General features: G+C 47.0%; 2 protein-coding genes across 3 annotated transcripts in view; one reads left to right on the top strand and one right to left on the bottom strand.

Moving 5' to 3' along the window:
• Positions 1-87: 87 nt before the first annotated feature.
• Positions 88-6,618, top strand: ZFYVE19 (zinc finger FYVE-type containing 19). The gene is made up of 11 exons (XM_078448498.1): positions 88-236; positions 1,493-1,614; positions 1,781-1,834; positions 2,220-2,338; positions 2,438-2,583; positions 2,913-3,021; positions 4,748-4,957; positions 5,400-5,479; positions 5,801-5,899; positions 6,008-6,138; positions 6,223-6,618. Exons 1-11 carry the CDS (start codon positions 183-185, stop codon positions 6,290-6,292), a joined length of 1,194 nt encoding a protein of 397 aa, XP_078304624.1. The 5' UTR covers positions 88-182; the 3' UTR covers positions 6,293-6,618.
• A 113-nt stretch (positions 6,619-6,731) lies between these two features.
• PPP1R14D (protein phosphatase 1 regulatory inhibitor subunit 14D) overlaps positions 6,732-19,897 on the bottom strand; it is a 27,996-nt gene continuing 14,830 nt past the window's right edge. Inside the window, exons 3-6 of one of the 2 annotated variants that reach the window (XM_078448501.2) lie at positions 19,452-19,730; positions 8,282-8,365; positions 8,059-8,091; positions 6,732-7,856 (exon numbers count right to left, since the gene is read on the bottom strand). In XM_078448501.2, the coding sequence (XP_078304627.1) occupies positions 7,791-7,856; positions 8,059-8,091; positions 8,282-8,365; positions 19,452-19,706 (438 nt within the window). In that variant the 5' untranslated portion in view covers positions 19,707-19,730 and the 3' untranslated portion in view covers positions 6,732-7,790. Of the gene's footprint in view, positions 7,857-8,058; positions 8,092-8,281; positions 8,366-19,451; positions 19,848-19,897 lie in introns of those variants that run through there. The other variant, XM_078448500.2, reaches the window with a different exon arrangement.

Here is a 19,897-nt window from a genome sequence, read left to right as displayed (position 1 = left end):
GCCACCGCTCCCCGGTTGATGTAGGCGATCGCGATTCTCCCGCCGGAGGCCTCAGCTAGCCAGCGCGGGAGGGTGTAGGGGTGGGGGCGGGGGCGGGCCTTAGTGAAGGTCCGAGGGTGTCCGGGACCCGGCAAGCGTGATCTCAGCTCTGTGGACCTTGCGGCGCTGCGCCGGCCACCAGAATGGAGAGTAGGTGCTACGGCTGCGCTGTCAAGTTTACCCTCTTCAAAAAGGAGGCGAGTCTTCTCCCCGCGGGCTAGAAGGTCAGGGAGGACGCGGAGTAGAGGAAAAGCCCTGGACTTGAAGTTCGTAGACTTGGTTTTACGGCCCCTTTCCAGCTGTGTTGGTTTTGTTGAAATCACTGAACTTCAGTTTCCATTTCTGTGAAATGGGGCTAACTCTCCCTCGCTTTCGGGGTTAGCATGAGGGTCCAGAGAGGTGCTGGAGGTGAAAGTGCCCTGTAACTATACAGCACGCTCCTGTCTTTTCTAGAAAGGTAGGCTTTTCTGTCCACTAAGTGAATGATACAGCTGGTTCCTTCCCTCCACTTTGCTCCTCCGCAGCCCAGTCTTGGTTAATGCCCTGTGACCACTCTCCATCACACCATGTCCTTTGCTCTGAAACCTTCACCATCATGCAGCCTGCCCTTCCCAGGTTTCTTGAGTTAGATTACCTCCCTTCCTCCTGCTCCCAAGGCACCATGGCAAAGTCTTTTGTCCTCTGCACAAGGCCCCACATTCTTCTGGTAAACTGTAGGCTTCCTCTGATCAGTTGTGACCAGGAGATAGGAACCAGATTGGATAAATGAATAGCTATGGAGGCAGATCCGTGTAGCACTTAGAAACCTGGGTTTTGGAACCCGGGTGCTCAGGGTTCAAATTTGACCTCTGCAGTCTTATTCATGGAATCACCTTGGTTTGGGCAAGTCATGTAACCTCTCTGACCCCATCTAAGATAGGAATAATAATTGTGGTCATCAGGATTAAGTAGAGTAGTGTGTATAAATTGTGAGGATTAAATCACATGACGAATGTTAAGTGCTGAGCTTAGTGCCTGGCACACAGTAAGTGCTTAATAAATGGAGGCTATTGTTATCCCTGAAGCCAAACCACCCTCCATTTCTACTAGAGCACAGAAGACAGGGGCTCTGCACTCTCTCTGGTTCTCCTTTGTTGAAGAGCCCATGACCTGCAGCATGAGGTTTTGCCTATTTGTTTTCTACACCCCAGTGCCATTGAATTGAAGTCAGGATAGAAAGCATGGGAATTTTACGTAAAGCTCTACTTGATTTGAATAAAAGACTGGAGACTGAGGAATCGCTTTACCCTCCACCCCTCTCTCTCCCCAGGCCCTAGGGGCCCCATTTCTCATCCTCCTCCCTGCAGCTGGTCAAAACTTCAGTGTCTTCTCTGTGTGTGTGCTTGGAGAGTCCCAGGGAGGAGACTGCAGGGGCGGGTGAGAGATGGATCCCCCTACTTCATGTTTCTTGTAGTACGGCTGTAAGAATTGTGGCCGGGCCTTCTGTTTCGGCTGCCTTAGCTTCAGTGCAGTGGTGCCCCGGACTGGGAATACCCAACAGAAGGTCTGCAAGGAGTGCCACGAAGTCCTGACCAGGTGAGAAGCTGACATGGGCAAGGGTTTAGCCAAGCATGGTACCAGGTAGCTGGCCAGCCCACACAGCTTTGTGCTCTGTGGCTAGAGGTCAGGTCAGGAAGTGTTTGGGGGAGAGGTACTGACTGGCAGATAAGGGGACTTCTGATACCAGATTTCTTCTCTATAGAGGACCGTCTCCTGTCAATGCCTCCAAGTGGTCACCACCTCAGAACTATAAGAAGTAAGTGCTAAAGGGACAGAGACAAATAGGGGTGGGGAAAAGACAAAGGAGTCTTTGAGTAGGACTCTCTTCCCAGCCTCTAGATCAAATGAGCACAGGGTCAGGAAAATATCATCTCTCAGCCTCCTGACTGCCCTCTTGGGCTCACAAAGCAGCTCATCAGCCTCTCCCCAGAAACGGTTCTTGGTAGATCTTGCCCTCTAAGCCAGACCCTCTGTTTGGTCAGCTGGATTGGCCTACAGAGGGATATGAATGAGAACCACAGACTATTGTCTATTGGAGGCCTCCCTGGATGCCTAGAAATGATTTGAATGGGAAATGGTGAGTAGGTGCCTTCACCCCTCCCTTCTACATTCTTCAAGAACCTTATCTCATACCTTGCCAGGCGTGTGGCAGCCTTGGAAGCCAAGCAGAAGCCCAGCACTCCCCAGAGCCGGGGACTGACCCAACAAGACCAAGTCATTGCTGAGCGCCTAGCACGGCTCCGCCAGCAGAACAAGCCCAGTGAGTGGGGGCACACAGGGTGATCTAAAACATACCATCCAGACTTCCTGGGACTAGGATGCCTCTGGATCTTACAAGGCTTTCCCATACCAATTTCAGAGTCAGTGGCCTCACAAGCAGAGATAGAAGCCAGGCTAGCTGCACTGAGGAAGGAAACGCAGGGTTCCATCCCTTCCACCCAAGAGATGGAGGCACGGCTTGCTGCACTGCAGGGCAGAGTTCCGCCGTCTCAGACCTCCCAGGTGGTGAGTGCTCAGGGGTCAGGGGTCCTAGAACAAGGACCTAGATACATGTATGCCTATGTACTTTGCAGGAGTTGGCAAAACCTCCCACCCTCACCTCTTGATTCTCAGGCCTGCTGCCAGGCCAAGGATCCAGGGACAAGCAGCAGGATGGGGTGGGGCAGGAAAGAGTGGCCAGATCTACTCAATTATGTGAGCCCTGGATTAGTCAGTCCCCTTTCCAAGAGCTTTGGAAACTCTTCAGCATCCACCTGTAATCTAGACTGCGTTGAGCCTTACGGTATTGCTTCCCCTCTACCCTACTCCTCACTGAAGTTCCTTCCTGTGAACAGGCACATCAGCCACCAGACACAAGGACCCAGGCCCAGCAGGCGCAGGATCTGCTGACACAGCTGGCAGCAGAGGTGGCTATTGATGAGAGCTGGGAACGAGGAGACCCAGGTAACTTCTCCACCTGGATCCCCCAGGGACCTGCCCCCCCCCCCCGCCCCCGGCTCTTTCCCCAAGTAGGAAGGTCTCTGTTGCCCACCCTCTGGGATGCAAATATGAATCAGAGAACAATCAACTTTATAAGCTTTAGATGGGTTTACCCCAAAAGGAGCCAGTGTATTACTAGTGGATAAGTGTGTAGGCTTTAGAATCAGACAGCGATTTCTAATTTTTTTTTTTTTTAATTTGAGAGAGAGAGAGAGCACGTGAGTTGGGGAGAGCAGCTGAGGGGGAGGGAGAGAGAGAGAGAGAGAGAGAGAGAGAGAGAGAGAGAATCTTAAGCAGGCTCCACACTCAGCCTGGAGCCCAACACAGGGCTCAATCCCATTACCCTGGGATTATGATCTGAATAGAAATCAAGAGTTGGATGTTCAATGGACTGAGCCACCCAGGTGCTCCCAGACAGCAATTTCTTATTCTACCACTTAAACTAGCTATGTGCCCCTGGGAAAGTTACTTAACCTAAGTCTCACTTTCCTCATCTGTAAAATGGAGGTATGATAGAACCCACCTCACGGGGAAGTTACGAGAAGTAAATGAGATTAATAAATGCTTAAGACCCTGCCGGGTTCATAGTAAGTGTTCAGTGAATGTTCAATGCAATGATGATGATGATGATAAGGATGAGGAAGTGGCTGTTTAGATTTAATTAAAATGAAATTTAAAATTCAGTTCCTCAGTGGTACCAGTCACATTTCAAGTGCTATTAAACTATAGTCTTACACAAATACAGACCATGATATGGAGCGCTTCCATTATCATAAAAAATTCTATTGGACAGTGCTGTTCAAGTGCTTCAGAGCAATGGTTCTCAATTGGGGATGATTTTTCCATCCGGGGCCCATATGGCAACGTCTGGAGACTCTCAGACTCAGATTCTCACAATTTAGAAGGTACCACTGGCATCTAGTGAGCAGAGGCTAGGGATGCTGCTAAACATCATACAGTGCACAGGGCAGCCCCTACCACAAAGAATTATCCTGTCCAAAATATCAAAATACCAAAATATCAAAAGAACCAAGACTGAGAAGCCCTGCTTCAGAGACATAATCTCATTGAATACCCTCCGTAATCTTATACATACTATTATTATCCATATTTTATAAATGAGGAAACTGAGGCCTGGTGAGCTTAAGGAAATTGACCAAGGTCATACGTATTAAGTGACAGAGCTGGGACTTGAACCCAAAGCTGTCTCATTTTGAACCTCTTGGTCTGAAATGTTTATCTAAAGGGGACCATGTCAGAGCCACAGCCACTCTGGTAGAATTCTTCCTGCCTAGTGCCTTACAAGATCTCAGCTTCTCTCGTGTCCTCTCTGTGCTGCTCCCTGGAAGTATTAATTCCAGCCTGTAAAGCAGAGAGACTGGTTGAGGCTTAGCTTCCCTATACCCTCACCTTTTGGGGCAGTGATGCTCATACCATGGGACACCTACCCTAAGGGCAACATGTAAAAATATCAGGAGTGGGGATAGATGTAGTTGAAAAAAGCATGTCTAAGATTACTAGTATTTTACATTTGGAAAAATGTAGGAAAGACTCATTTTATTTGTAATATAAACCACAGGAGCTAATGCTGAACAAAAAGCTGATATTTTGTGTTTTTTAAAGAAAGTTGAGAAATAGGCACAGAGATCTTGGAATGTCTCTGCCTCCCTAACTACATCACTCCTTCCAGCTGCCCCTATCCAGAATGACCTCAACCAAGGTGGCCCAGGGGGCCAGAGCACTAATTCCAAGGAACAGGCCACCTGGTCCCTGGAAGAGGAGAAGAGCAGGCTGCTGGCTGAGGCAGCAGTCGAGCTGCGGGAGGAGAACACGAGGCAGGAGAGGATCCTGGCCCTCGCCAAGCGCCTAGCCATGCTGCGGGGACAGGACCCCGATAAAGGTAGAGGCTGGGAAACAGCAGCTCACTTCTGTCCATTGGGAAGGCCCTCCACTCCCAACCCCAGGCCAAGCTCTACAAAACGGCTGTATTCCCTGGCACACTGAGTCAGGTGCTGGGATTGCTATGTCCAGAGGTCTATTGAGCTCTGCCCAGAGCCATGAGGAAGGTACTGGGCCAAAGGAATAGATAGGGAATAAGTAGCAGCCATCAGGGGCCCAGGGACCCTCAGTCCCTTCAGGGACTACAAATCCTTCTGTTCCTATCCCCCAGGGTTGGGGAGGGAGGGGCAGGATCTGATGTGATTGTTGACAACAGAGGCTGCCTAGCTCTGGAAGAAGTGCCCGTGGAAAGCAAACCAGCTCCTGCGGGCAAAATTACAGCTACTCAAGAGAACTCTCTCAACCTCACTCCTCCTCCTCTGCTCCTGTCATTCTCTTTCAAGTGACCCTCCAGGACTATCACCTCCCAGACAGTGATGATGATGAGGATGAGGAGACAGCCATCCAGAGAGTCCTGCAGCAGGTGGGCCCTGCCTTACCCACCTGACCACCACCTGTCCTGTCTCTGCCTCACTGCCCCACCACCCACTTGGCCCAGTTCACCCTGCCTCTACTCTCTCACTGAATGGCCACTCTGCAGCTCCTGTTCTACCTGGCATTCCACTGTCCCTATGACCCAGACCTGCCTACTGGCCCCTTGAGATGGGGTATCAGCAGCCATAGGCAATAGATCATGGGAGATGGGTTGAGAAGCTAAGGCCACAGAACACAGAAATACTCGTGGGGCAGGGGGGCAGAGTCTAGGCCTGGAACAGGAAGCTGAACGTCTTTGCCCTGTCCACAGCTCACTGAAGAAGCTGCCTTGGATGAGGCAAGTGGCTTGAACATCCCCGTGGAGCCAGCTCTCAGAGCCCAGGCCCAGTCCTATAGGGCAGAGTCCCAGGTGAGAAAAACCCCAGGCCACTGCCACGCCTTCCTCCCTTCCCTGGCCAACTGCTCCTGCGGCAGTGTTCCTACACACCTCCCTTTCCCCACTCCTCTCTGCTCCTAGAAGGCGCAGGCCAAGGCCCCCAGGCAGGAGGCAGAGGAAGAGGAGCTCCCCTGGTGCTGCATCTGCAATGAGGATGCCACCCTGCGCTGCGCCGGCTGCGATGGAGACCTCTACTGTGCCCGCTGCTTCCGGTGAGTGCAGATAGAATGTTCTGTGTGGCTGGGAGAAATTGCGGGTCCTCTCTGATCCCTGACTTGTCTCTCTTTGCTCCACAGGGAAGGCCACGATGCCTTTGAACTTAAAGAGCACCAGACGTCTGCCTACTGCCCCCGGCACATAGGCTGAGAACACTGAGGAAACCAGGGAGGCAATCCCATGGGCAGTCGTGCAGGCTGGTGCACAAGTCAGGCTAGATTGCTCATGGACATGCCCCTTCCTGAGCCTCAGTGTCCCTGGAAGGAGGAAAGATTCTCCATTCAGGATGATAACTGGGGGAGCCAGAGGAAAGGCAGAAGTCAGAGCCCTCCAACAGCCAAGCGTGGACTGGGAGTAAGACACGGTGGGGAAAAGACAAGACTGAACCTAAGGGTGATGAGCCTTGGAACTTGCTCAAGGGCCCAGGGCCCTCCCCTGGCACTTAATGGATCTAATAAAGAATGCTGATTCATTGAGCCCAGCATGTCTTACCTCTAGAACCCCGTGGGCTCTGAGCCTGGACCCCTGGAGAGGTGGCAAGAGCAGGACCTCCACTAGAAGTCCAGTCCTGTGGAGTGAGGAAAAAAGTCGGGCTATCCTACAGGCTTCTCCAAGGAGGAACAGTCCCATCCACCCTGGAACCTCATATGCAGTAGGCATGGATATTCATTCAACTGATCTGAACTATGTGTCCTGCTCTGGGCAACCCATTGTAGCCTGCAGGCCCCACCATCTTAGATTCCTCAGCCTCCCTAGCACTCAGACAGTGCTTGCACAAACAGTGGATGCATGCCCTGCTTCCTGTCTTACTCCCAAAGGATGCCACCTCTCCAGGCTCCTGTCCCAACCTGCCTGCCATTCAGACCTAGTGTCTGTTTCCAGCCACACCTTCCTGAGCTGACTCCTGGAGTCTCCACCTGTACCCTTTACACACCTCTACTTAGCTCCTGCCTTTTCTCTTTCTGCTGCTGGCCGGAGCCAGCTCATGTTAGTTCTCAGCCTGATGCCTCCTGAATCCTTTAGGGAGAGAGGAGGGTTAGCTATCCCTGATTTCCGCAGACCCAACTAGGTTTTCCCTATTACCTCCTCTATGGGATTCAGAACTAGTCGTTGCCACTTGGGCTCCTGTTGGTGATGCAGGATGCTGTGTGTCCTAGTCTGGTGCCCTCTGCTTGGCCTCTGGGCCTTGCTATATCATGAGCTCTAAAGTAGAACTGTGACCTTCACCTTTGAATTCTCAAGGCCTATCTAGATGGATGGATGGATGGATGGATGGATAGATGGATGGGTGAATGAAGTATGGATCTGGTGACTCAGGATGCTAGCCTTCTGGTATATCACTTCACCCTCCCCTCCCCTATCCCTCAGGACAGATATGCTCCACACTCCATTCAGCTGGGGCTCCCAAAGGTTTTATCCACTTGGCTGCCAAGGAAAGTACCGGGCAACAGCCATGAATGGCTTCCAGAAAGCCTAGCTAACAGGAACCAGCTGTGACTACACATACACAAGAGGTATCCAAATGTCCCTTCTCATCTTCCACATTCCTTGTCTTTGTCCCAGGGGACCATTTCCCTCTCAGCCCAGGATTCTGAGGTTCAGGGCAGGCCTGGCAGTGCTAAGGCTGCTGAAGGTAGTCTCCCAAGGCTTATTTCTGAGGCCGACTGAGTCTCCGGAGTTTCTTGAGTTGACTGAGCAGCTCAGAGATAAAAGACTGAAAGAGAAACAGGGATGAGATCAAGGAAAGGGGTCACGCCCACCCACAATGCCCTTCTTAATCTCCCCTGACCCCATGTCTCCAGAGCTGGGGAAGGTGAGAAGGACCTAGCGCTAAGCCTTCCTCTCAAATACTCCTCTTCATTAGCTGCCTCCCCTCTAGGTCCCGCTTACCCCCAGAGCAGCAGAGCATCCCTTACCTCTGTGGGGCGGGGGCAGTTTTGGAGAAGAGCCTGGTGGAAAAGAGCAAAGAGTGAGTCCCTGAGCCACAGAACTTTCCCACAAGCCTCCACTCAGCTTCCCAGGAATCCTCTCCTCTGAACTGGTTCTCCCCATGCCACTCAAGGAGGCAAAACCTGAGTTCCTGGGCTCCTCCCTCTCTAAGCTCAGCTTCCATTCCCCAACCCCAGGCCCACATTCTACCTCCAAGTGAGTCTTCTGTTCCTCTGTGGATAGTTCCATGAGAGCTTCCAGGTCAATCTCAGGCTCAGGAGGAGTTGGTTGACCCTGTTTGGGAATCACATGGGGCTCAGAGGGGCCTGGCTAGCTGGTGCTGGAGTGAAAGTTACTGTCGGGCTCACCCATCTCCTACCCTACTTCCATGTTCAGTCTGTCTCCTCACCACACTCCTCAGACTACATGTTCATTCTGCCATTCACCACTTACTGAATACCTACTATCTTCTATCTGAAACAGGGCTAGGCTTCTTTAAAAAGAGTGCCTGTTCGGGACACCTGGGTAGCTCAGTCGGTTGAGCATCCAACTTCAGCTCAGGTCATGATCTCATGGCTCATGAGTTTGAGCCCCACATCGGGCTCTGTGCCGATAGCTCAGAGCCTAGAGCCTGCTTCAGATTCTGTCTCCCCCCATCTCCCCCTGCCCCTACAGTGCTCACGTGCTGTCTCTCTCAAATATAAATAAACATTTTTAAAAATTTTTAAAAAATAAAAAGAGTACCTGTTTAATTTCAAAGGTGTATGCATGTTGTTGGTAAGGATCTAAAATGGTACAGCTGCTTTGGAAAACAGTTTTGCAGTTCTTTTTTATTTGTTTGTTTGTTTGTTTGTTTTGAGAGAAAGAGGCAGGGGCAGAGGGAGAGGAGCTAGAAAATCTTTTTTTTTTAATTAAAAAAAATTATTTTTTTAATTTTTGAGAGAGAGACAGAGCATGAGCTGGGAAGGGTCAGAGAGAGAGGGAGACACAGAATCCGAAGCAAGCTCCAGCCTCCAAGCTGTCAGCACAGAGCCCGACATGGGGCTCGAACCCATGGACCGCAAAATCATAACCTGAGCTGAAGTCGGATGCTCAACCAACTGAGCCACCCAGGCACCCCAAGGAGCTAGAAAATCAAGCAGGGTTCACACCCACAACTGTGGGATCATGACCTGAGTTGAAATCAAGAGTCAGATATTTAACCAACTGAGCCACCCAGGCTCCCCAGCAGTTCTTTAAAATGTTAAATATAGAGTTGTCACCTGACCCAGCAATCCTACTCCTAGGTCTACTCCCAAGAGAAATGAAAACATGTCAACACAAAAGTTTGCATGAATGTTCATAGCAGTATTATTCATAATAGCCAAAAGGTAAAATAATACACATCTCCATCAACTGATGAATGGATAAATAAAATATAATGTAGCTATACAATATTGCTCAACAATAAAAGGAACACAGCATTGATTCAGACTACAACATGGATGAACCTTGAAAACATTATGCTAGTGAAAGAAACCAGTTACAAAAGGCCACATATTATGATTCAACTTGTATGAAATGTCCAGAATAGATAAATCCATAGAGACACAAAGTAGATTAGTGGTTGCCTAGGGCTGGGAGTGGTGGTGGTAAGGAATGAGGTGTGACTGCTAATTGGCACAGGGTTTCTTTCTGGGGTGATAAAATGTCCTAAAATTAAGTTGTGGTTGTATAACCCCAAAGATACTTAAAACTACTGGAAGTATACACTGCAAGTGAGTGATTGTATGGTATGTGAATCATATCTTAATAAAACTGTCTTTAAAAGTTATCACAGTCAGGGGCACCTGGGTGGCTCAGTCGATTGAGTGTGTGACACTTGATTTTAGCTCAGGTCATGGTCTCATGGTTCATGGGTTCGAGCCCTACTTGGCATTCTCTCTCCCTCTCTCTCTCTGCCCCTCCCCTGCTGACACATGCATGTGTGCTCTCTCTCTCAAAATAAATAAACTTAAAAAAACAAAAGTTATTATAGTCAGTGAAATAATTTAAACAATACAGAGTTTATAAAATTGAAAATGAAAGAAGCTCAAGGGAATGAGAAGACAAGCTACAGACTGGGAGAAAATATTTGCAAAGGATGTATCTGATAAAGGACTATTGTCCAAAATAGACAAAGAACTCTTGAAACTCAAAAGTAAGAAAGGAACAACCCAACTGAAAAATCAGAAAAGATATGAACAGATACCTCACCAAAGAATATATGCAAATGGCAAATAGGATATGAGATATTCAACATAATATGTGAGTAGGAAATTGCAAATTAAGACAACAGTGAGATATACTACATACCTATCAAATTGGCAAAAAATCCAAAATGCTGACAACACAATGCTGATGAGGATATGGAACAAGGGGAACCTTCATTCATTGCTGGTAAGGATGCTAAATAGTACAGCCACTTGGGAAGACATTTTGGCAGTTTCTTACAAAACTAAACACACTTTTACCATATGATACAGTGATCAAGCTCCTTAGTATTTACCCAAGTGAGCTGGAAACATATCCATATAAAAACCTGCATAAAGATGTTTATAGCAACTTTATTCATAACTGCCAAAATTTGAAAGCAACCAATACATCCTTCAATAGGTAAATGGATAAATCAACAGCACACCCAGCCGATGGAATTATTATTCAGCACTAAAAGAAATGAGCTTCAAGCCATGAAAAGACTAAATGAACTGCAAACACATGGAATAAGTGAAAGAAGCCAATCTGAATTTGGCCAAACATATTGTATGATTTCAACTATACAACATTCTGGGAAATGCAAAACTATGGAGACAGTAAAAAGATCAGTTGGAATAATGGGGAAAGTGGGATATATAGGTGGAACACAGAAGACTTTTAGGACAGAGAAAATACTCTGTATGATACTATAATAGTGGCTACATATCATTACACATTCGTCCAAACCCTTAGAATGTACAATACCAAGAATGAACCCTAATACAAGCTATGGACTTTGAGTCATTATAATGTGTCAATGTAGGCTCATCAACCATAACATTGTACTGCTCTAGTTGGGGAATGATAATGGGGGAGGCTATGCATGCGTGGGGACAGGGGGAACATGAGAACTCTCTGTTCAGTCTTCCTGTGAACCAAAAACTGCTCTAAAAATTAAGTCTAGGGGCACCTGGGTGGTTCAGTCAATTAAGTGTCTTGACTTCAGCTCAGGTCATGATCCCGCAGTTCATGAGTTCTAGCCCTGCATTGGGCTCTGTGCTGACAGCTCAGAGCCTGCAGCCTGCTTCAGATTCTATGTTTCCCTCTCTCCCCCTTCATACTCTGTCTCTCTCTCTCTCAAAAATAAATAAACATATTTATTTTATAAGTCTATTTTAATAAGTCTATTAAAAAAAAAGAGATGTGGGGCGCCTGGGTGGCTCAGTTGGTTAGGTGTCTGAGTTCAGCTAAGGTCATGATCTTACGGCTTGTGAGTTAGAGCACCGTGTCAGGCTCTGTGGTGACAGCTCAGAGCCTGGATCCTACTCTGGATTCAGTTTCTCCATCTCTCTCTGCCCCTTCCCTCCTCATGGTCTGTCTCTGTCCCTCAAAAATAAATAAATATTAAAGAGAGAGAGAGAGAGATGTGAACTCAATGGCCAAGGTTTAATAAACTTGTGATTTTTTACTGCTTTATCAAGGACTTTTTTTTTTAATATGAAATTTATTGTCAAATTGGTTTCCATACAACACCCAGTGTTCATCCCAACAGGACTTTCTTAAGTGAAAGTGGCATGGTGATAAAGAACATGACTCCTAGCACAGGTTGGTGCCACTTTTTTTAAAAAGTCTGTTTGTTTGTTTGTTTGTTTGTGTATTCCCCTACACCCAACATGGGGCTCGAATTCATGACCCCAAGATCAAGAGTTGCATGCTCCACCAACTGAGCCATCCAAGTGCTCGTGGTGCCACTTTCTTGATTCACACTGAGAGTCACCATTGTTTTTGCATTATCAGTACAAACGTCAACATAATGAAAAAGGCAAATGACATCTCAATATTACTATGAACATAACCAGGAACCCTCTGAAAGGGTCTTGGAAACCCCCAGGGTCACCAGAATACACTTCAACTGCTGCCTCATTAATTTTTTTACTGGGTTCAGTTTTTTCTTACTGATTTAAGAAGCCTTTTTTTTTTTTTTTTTAAACTAGATTAGCCCTCACGTTCATTCTACATATGATGGAAATTTGTGTGTGAGGAAGGGGTTGGGGAAATATATGTGTTTACATATAGCTAAATGTTTATATATAGCTAAATGTAACTAATCGTCTTTTCCAGTTTGGGGGTTTAATTTTTTTTAAATTTTATTTTAGAGAGAATGCAAGCAGGGAAGAGGGGCAGAGGGAGAGAGAGAATCTCAAGCAGGCTCCACACTTAGCACGGAGTCCAAGGTGGAATTCGATCCCATGACCTTGGGATCATGACCTTACCTGAAGTCAAGAGTGGGACACTTAACCAACTGAGCCACCCAGGCACCCCTTCAGTTTGGGTTTTGCCATTTCTTCTCCTTCTCCTTCTTCTAATGCTTAGCAAGTTCTTCTCATATGGATTTGAATAAATATTTGATATTCACCTTTACATTTTCTAGAGGTTTGATAATTTCACCTTTTCCTTTTGATTATTTAATCCTTTTTGACGTTGTTTATTTATTGATTTTTGAGAAAGAGAGAGACAGAGACAGAGAGAGACAGAAAGAGGTCAAGCGGGGAAGAGGCAGAGAGAGGAGAAGAGAGACAGAATTCCAAGCAGGCTCCATGCTGTTAGTGCAGAGCCTGATCACAAGCTGTGAGATCATGATGTAAGCCAAAAATGAGAGTTGAACACTCAACCGATTGAGCCACCCAGGCGCCCCTGATTATTTAATACTTCAAGATCTATTTACTCAACAAATACATGTTCAGTGACTACTGTTATTAACCTGGCACTATGAACTTGGGAGCTTCAATGAACAAAACAAAAATCTTGTCCTCAAAGAGCCCACATATTAGAGGCAGTCAAGAAGACAAATAGATACATATATAAAAGTACTTAAGCTGTATAATTTGTTTAACATTATTTGGGGGACTTTTTAGATGATGGAAATGTTCCATATCTTGATTGGGGTAGTAGTGGTTACATATGAAAAAGTGCATCCCAATGTACACTTCGAATTTTATTCTCTGTCAGTTATACCTCAATAAAGTTGATATATATATTTTTTTTAGGTTAAGAAAAAGGAAAAAGAAGCCTCACCTGCCCTCTCCTTCCTCCAACTGCCAACAGGTAACCACTGTTAACAGTTTTAGTCCTCCCATGCCTTTTTATTTATTTATTTATTTTTAAAAAATTTTTTCAACGTTTTATTTTCTTATTTTTGAGACAGGGAGAGACAGAGCATGAACAGGGGAGGGTCAGAGAGAGGGAGACACAGAATCCAAAACAGGCTCCAGGCTCTGAGCTGTCAGCACAGAGCCTGACGCGGGGCTCAAACTCATGGACCGTGAGATCATGACCTGAGCCGAAGTCGGCCGCTTAACCGACTGAGCCACCCAGGTGCCCCTATTATTTATTTTTTTAATGTTTATTTATTTATTTCGAGAGACAGAGAGAGAGAGAGACCATGAATGGGGAAGGGGCAGAGAGAGAGAGAGAGAGAGAGAGAGAGAGAGAGAGAATCCAAAGTAGGCCTGGTGCTCAGTGCAGAGCCCAATGTGGGGCTCCATCTCACAAACCATGAGATCATGACCTGAGCCGAAATCAAGAGTCGGATGCTCAACTGACTGAGCCACCCAGGTACCACTCCATGCCTTTTAAAAAATAAATAATGCTAGGGTTCTAAGTTAGCTCTTTCACCCTAAGCTCTAGGCTTTCCTTTTTGCTTGCTTGGTTTCTAGCTCATCTGGTTCATCCTTCATTCATTTAATGCATATTTGTTGAGGGCATGCTATGCACCAAGTATTGTGATAAGTGCTGGGGCCATAACAGCAAGACAGACAGATATAACCCTGCCCTTGAAAAGCTTATAGTCTCCTGAAGGATATAGACAAGTGAAATGGGAGTTATAATACAGAGTGATAAGCACTCTGATGAGATACTTTGAGAACACAATGGAAAGGGAACATAACCAAGCCTGGGATTTAAGAAGGCTTCCTGGAGGAAGTGACCTCTAATCTGAGAACTGAAGGCTGAGTGGGAGTTAACCAGATATTTATTCTTAGTAACAGGGACTGAATTTATTCTCCCAAAATAAGTAACCAGAAAACTAGGGGTGCCTGGGTGGCTCAGTTGTTAAGCGTCTGGCTCTTGGTTTCCGCTCAGGTTGTGATCTCATAGTCGTGGGTTCAAGTCCCACAATGGGCTCTGTGCTGACAGCACTGAGCCTACTTGGGATTCTGTCTTCCTCTCTCTGCCCCTCCCCGACTCGTGTTGCCTCTCTGTGTCAAGAATAAACATTTTTTTTTTAATTTTTTTTTTAACATTTATTTATTTTTGAGACAGAGAGAGACAGAGCATGAACAGGGCAGGGGCAGAGAGAGAGGGAGACACAGAATCCGAAACAGGCTCCAGGCTCTGAGCTGTCAGCACAGAGCCCGATGCGGGGCTCGAACTCACGGATCATGAGATCATGACCTGAGCCGAAGTCGGACGCTTAACCGACCGAGCCACCCAGGTGCCCCAAGAATAAACATTTTTTAAAAGTAACTAGAAAACTAGAATATATATGAACAATGTTCTCAATCATTGGACAAAGGTTGCTCAGGACTACCTAAGAGAGAAGGGAAACAGATGAGACAAACTCTGTAATTGCCCTGTATTTCTTCCTAGAGGCAATTTCCAGACCACAGAGCAGAGAGGGAGGTCCCAAGGAGAGCACAGTGGTCTTGCGAAATTGATAGGACAGAGATCAGAGTTCAGGGTTGAGGTGGCTGGAAGTTGCTAGACAAAGTTCTGGAGAGGAGGGTGTTATGAAAAGAGACCTCCAGAAATCTGCATAAAGGTTCTCTTGAGTCTTTGCTGAACACAAGATGCACATTCATAGGATAAAGCCTCACAAGCCCAGGTACTATGAGACACCAAAGGCACAGAGATGAACAGTTCCCAGACCTCACACAGGACTGGGAGACTAATCAAGTTCCATCCAGTCAGAGTGGACAGTCATCACTGATCATTTAGGAATTCAGTAGACACCTCAGAAGGGCCATACCTGACTGGGGGTTAAATTATTCTCTAGATTAAAGGATACTCTAGACTCAATGTAGCTTAAAAATAAGCTTCAGAAGGATCAAACTGAGCCACAAGTAACTAAACTGCCTATTAAAACAAGGCCCAATGCTTTAAAGGAAGAAAAAAAAAATCCAGTTAGTCAGTAACATGAAACTCATAAAATGTCCAGTATCCAGTCAAAAAAATCACTAGTCATACCAGAAGCAGGAAATATGACCTATAACCAGGAGAAATATCAGTTAATAGAAGTAGACACACACACATGACAGAATTAGCAGATGAAGAAACCATGAACATACTAATGAGAAAAATGAAATCTATGAGAAAAAAAACAAACGTGGAGCAGCCAGAGATGAAAAATACAGTATTTTAAATGAAAAACTTACTGGATGAATGGAGGAAATGGCATATGTGACGTTGCCAAAGTAAAGATCAGTTGAACTTGAAGATACAGAGACAGAAACTAGCCAAAATGAAACACAGAAAGAAAAAAACAGGGGGGGGGGGGGTAGGAAGAAGACAAAAGAGTCTTGGTGATCTTGGTATGATATCAAGTGGTCTAACACATGTGCATTTGGAATTCCAGAAGGTGGAGAGTGGGGCAGAATAGTAAAGCTGCACTCCAACTATTAGAATTCTACCTCTAAAAAAAGTATTAGTCTGACTCCCAAAAACCTTTTCATATCACTTATGATATTAACTACACATATTTTGGATATAAGGTATGTATATATTACTGAGAGTCAGATTACCATTGCAGTCCGGAGCTGAGAATATGGGCTGATATCATAATCCAAATATTCTTTCCTTAAAGTATTTTTTGAATTCTCAGAAATGAGTGGATATATCAAACAACCCCTGCTGAGATGAACAAGTGTGGTAAAACTGTGAGTCGATATTGCATGAAGTGGTTTCCTGCCAGATGCTGCCTGATCTCCTTTCTCACTTTCACTCCACGTTCCATCCCCGTACTCCTGATCTCTCTGCCATGGGAACCAGCAATGAAGTAAGTCTCAGGGATGAGCTAACAAGTGTTTGTTTCACATATTTGTTAGCAATACTTTTTTAAAGTTGGAAATCTAATAGATTGTTTCTTAAAATGTCACCAAATCAGAAGGGCTGCCTGCATCAAAATGCCAGCTGCCACCAGGAAAAGATAGTGTCATAGAAGCTATAGGGAAGGAATGTTTCTCTTTGGAGGGGGCGTGGGGAAGAACGTTTCAAAACTCTAGAGTGGTCAACAGTATCCCCTGCTGATGTGTACATTAGATTTGGCCCCAAGGCAGTGATTGGTGACCTTGGCAAGAGCTCCCAATAGAATGGTGGGAACAGAAGCCAGGTTTCAGTGGTTTGAATAGTGAAAGGAAGGGGAAAGGTAAGTAAAGGATGTGAGTGTGGGGGCACATAGGTGGCTCAGTCAGTTAGGCATCTGACTCTTGATCTCGGCTCAGGTCATGATCTCACAGTTTCTGAGTCCAAGCCCCAAGTCTGGCTCTGTGCTGACAGCACGAAGCCCACTTGGGATTCTCTCTCTCTCCCTCTCTGCCCCTTCTCTGGCTTGTGTGCTCACTTTCTCTCCCTCTCTCTCAAAATAAATAAATAAACATTTTAAAGAAAGGATGTGAGTGTGGACAAACTTTTAAGAAGTCTTGTTGTAAAAGAGACATGGAATCATGGGTGGGATCGGGGGCGGGGCATATTGTTGGGCAAGTCTCCTTAAATTTTTTTAATGTTTATTTATTTTTCAGAGAAAGCGGGGGTGGGGGGGGTGGGGGGAGGAGCAGAGAAAGAGGACGACACAGAATTTGAAGCAGGCTCTAGGCCCCTAGATGTCAGCACAGAGCCCAACATGGGGCTTGAACCCACAAACTGCAAGATCATGACCTCAGCCAAAGTCCGTAACCAACTGAGCCACCCAGGTGCCCCAAGAGTCTCCTTAAAATAGAACAAACTCATGAGTGTTTACATCCTTCCTTAGAAGCCAAATCCACACTCCACCTCTGGACAATAGGAGCTCTAGGGCCCCAAGTCTGTTTTGTTGAACCCAGACTTGGTTCCTCTGACGACAACAGAGCTGGTGCATACCCAGTGAGATGAGACGGGGCCCTCCAACAAGGTAAGGTTGGAACCCATTAAACCAAACTAAACAAGTAGTGATGCATCCCTGGAATAATTCCCAGCAGTTCTATCCAAGGTGGGCATGTCGAGGAGAGCCTGGTGGGTGGAGACAGACTCTATATGGGTAGAAGTGGGGCTAGGTAAGCCTGAACACTGTTGCCTCCATCTCTGCCTAAGATGACCAGCCACCTGGGGCTTCCCCAGGCACTTGGATGCTTCCTGCTGAAAAGTGCTGGGATTGTGAGAGGAACTGCCACCTGGCACCTTTGGACAAGTGTCATGGCAACTGCAGGCCAGGTATTTTATTTCGGTCATTGCCTGGGAGTGGTCCTCCCACGTATCCTGCTTTCAAATGTGATGAGCTCATTATTGTACAGCTTTCCCCCCTGCACCGATCTTGCAAAAGCAGGTTCTTTGTCTAGTGTCTTTCTCCAGTACCTGGAAAAATTTGCTCTGAGGTGTCTGAAATATGAGACTTTTTGTGCAAGTGTACAACAATCTGAAAGTGAAACTGTTCCAGAGCGGGAGGGTGCCAGCAGGATAGAAGGGCAGTAGAGCTGTTCTCCAAGGGCAGAGCAGATGCAGGCCAAGAACGTGTGCCTCTCCTGCTCACAGTTCCAGGGCATCTCCCTACACTGAACAAGTGAGCCCAGAATGCCGCAGGGGACATGGTTGACACCTGGGCCAAACTGATACATGACCCAGTGAGCTTCACAAGACAGCCTGGGTCACATGCATCATTCTCCTCCACCCCCAATCACAGGGCCACTGACACAGCCCTTACCCGGAAGAATAACAAGCCCCTTGCTGCCCCAGAAACAAAAGATAGGAGCTGAGTCAAGAAGCAGAAGAAGAAAGGACCATGGTATGTGGACAAGACTCCTGGTCTCTGGCTTGGTGCAGTGGTTCTCAGCCAGCCACATGCTAGAATTAACTGTGGGGCTTATTAAAAGACCAGTGCCTGGACCCCACCCTAGTAGATTTAAAGTCAGTTGAGGCACAGTCAAGTCATCTGGTTTTTTCTGAAGTACTTCAGGGCTGGAGAACCACTAAGCTGCCCGAGTAAGCGCTCAGGCTCTGCAGGCAGAGCTCCAGCTGCAGCTCCTGGTCTCCTGGTTTCCTAGTTGTATGACCTTGGACTTGTTACTCAACATCTTTAGGCTTCCATTTCCTTCAAGGTAAAAACATAGCTACCGAAGGGCGTTGTGCGGAGGGCCGAATGGGGTAACGCATGCCAAGTGCTGGGTGCAGTGCCTAACACAGAGTTAAGTGTACAGAATGCTACCCTTGTTGCTGAAGCAGCAGTTGTGACTACTCTAGGATCCCGATTTTTAGTTATCTCAGGGGGAAGGTGCCACTTCTCATGACAAGGGGCAGAAAGCCATCCTTTTCACAGGGTGGAGTTGAGGGGAGTCCATCAGAGCCAGGGCCAAGGACTTATTCTAGTCCATTGCTGTTTGTTCTGAGAGGATGGAAATGTTCTATATGTGTGCTGACAGTGTGGTAACAATGAGCCACGTGGGGCTACTGGGCACTTGAAACGTGGCTAGTGTGACTGAGAAAATGAACCTTTAATTTTATTTAATTTTTATTAATTGAAAGGCAAATAGCTACACATAGCTATAGTCCTGGACAATGTAGCCCTTGACACGTATGTGTGTTCAGGATGAGAGTAAGTCAAGACATGAAGTAAATAAAAATCGCTCTTGTATCTCATTTGAGCTTCACAAAAGTCCTACAAAGGAGCTATGACAGGCGTTGACAGGCTCATCTTGTGGATTAGGAAACTAAGTCTCAGGGATGTGAAAAGACCTGGCCCAGATTTTGAAGAGAGTTAGAGGTAGAGCCCAGACCAGAGGCAGGCAGGTTTCTGGACTGCAAATCCACATTCACTTGTTGCGAGCAGCTTTCTCTCACATTGGCCCTCTGGCTCCTCCTGAGGTCTCCCAGCAGGCTCTCTCCCAGGCCCCTGGTGGCCTCCCACCCTGCTGGTAGCACTCACCTGGAAGAGCTCCTGAATCTGCGCGTCCACCCACAGCTCCATCTCCAGCCAGCGCTGGAGCTGCCCCCGGTCATACTTCACCGTCAGCCGGCTGGGTCTCCGGGACCTGGGTACTTTGGAGATGTCGGGGTGGGACTTTGACTCTGAGTCCGTGGATGACGTCCTCCTCCTCCCAGAAGTCCACTGGACCTTCTTACTTGGGTTCTCCCCATCAGCGTTGGGAGATGTGCAGGAAGTAGGGCTTGAAGACAGCATGGAAGGATTGGCGTGAGCAACAACCTGGGGAAAACGGCCAGTCAGAGCAAGGGTGTCAGGGAAGTGAGGAGACGGGGAACAGAGGGAGAGGCCAGCAAGGAAGAAAGGAAGGAAGAGGAGGGAGGGCCAAGTCTCCGGGAGGGGCGGAGGGTCAAAGATCAACAGGACTTTCTCTGGTGCTGGGAATGCCA

Source organism: Panthera onca, chromosome B3 (assembly GCF_046562875.1).
Source record: "Panthera onca isolate mPanOnc1 chromosome B3, mPanOnc1 haplotype 2, whole genome shotgun sequence".
Classification (NCBI taxonomy): Eukaryota; Metazoa; Chordata; class Mammalia; order Carnivora; family Felidae; genus Panthera; species Panthera onca.
The sequence above is the reverse complement of the archived record's forward strand: the minus strand, read 5'-3'. Positions and strand labels throughout refer to the sequence as shown.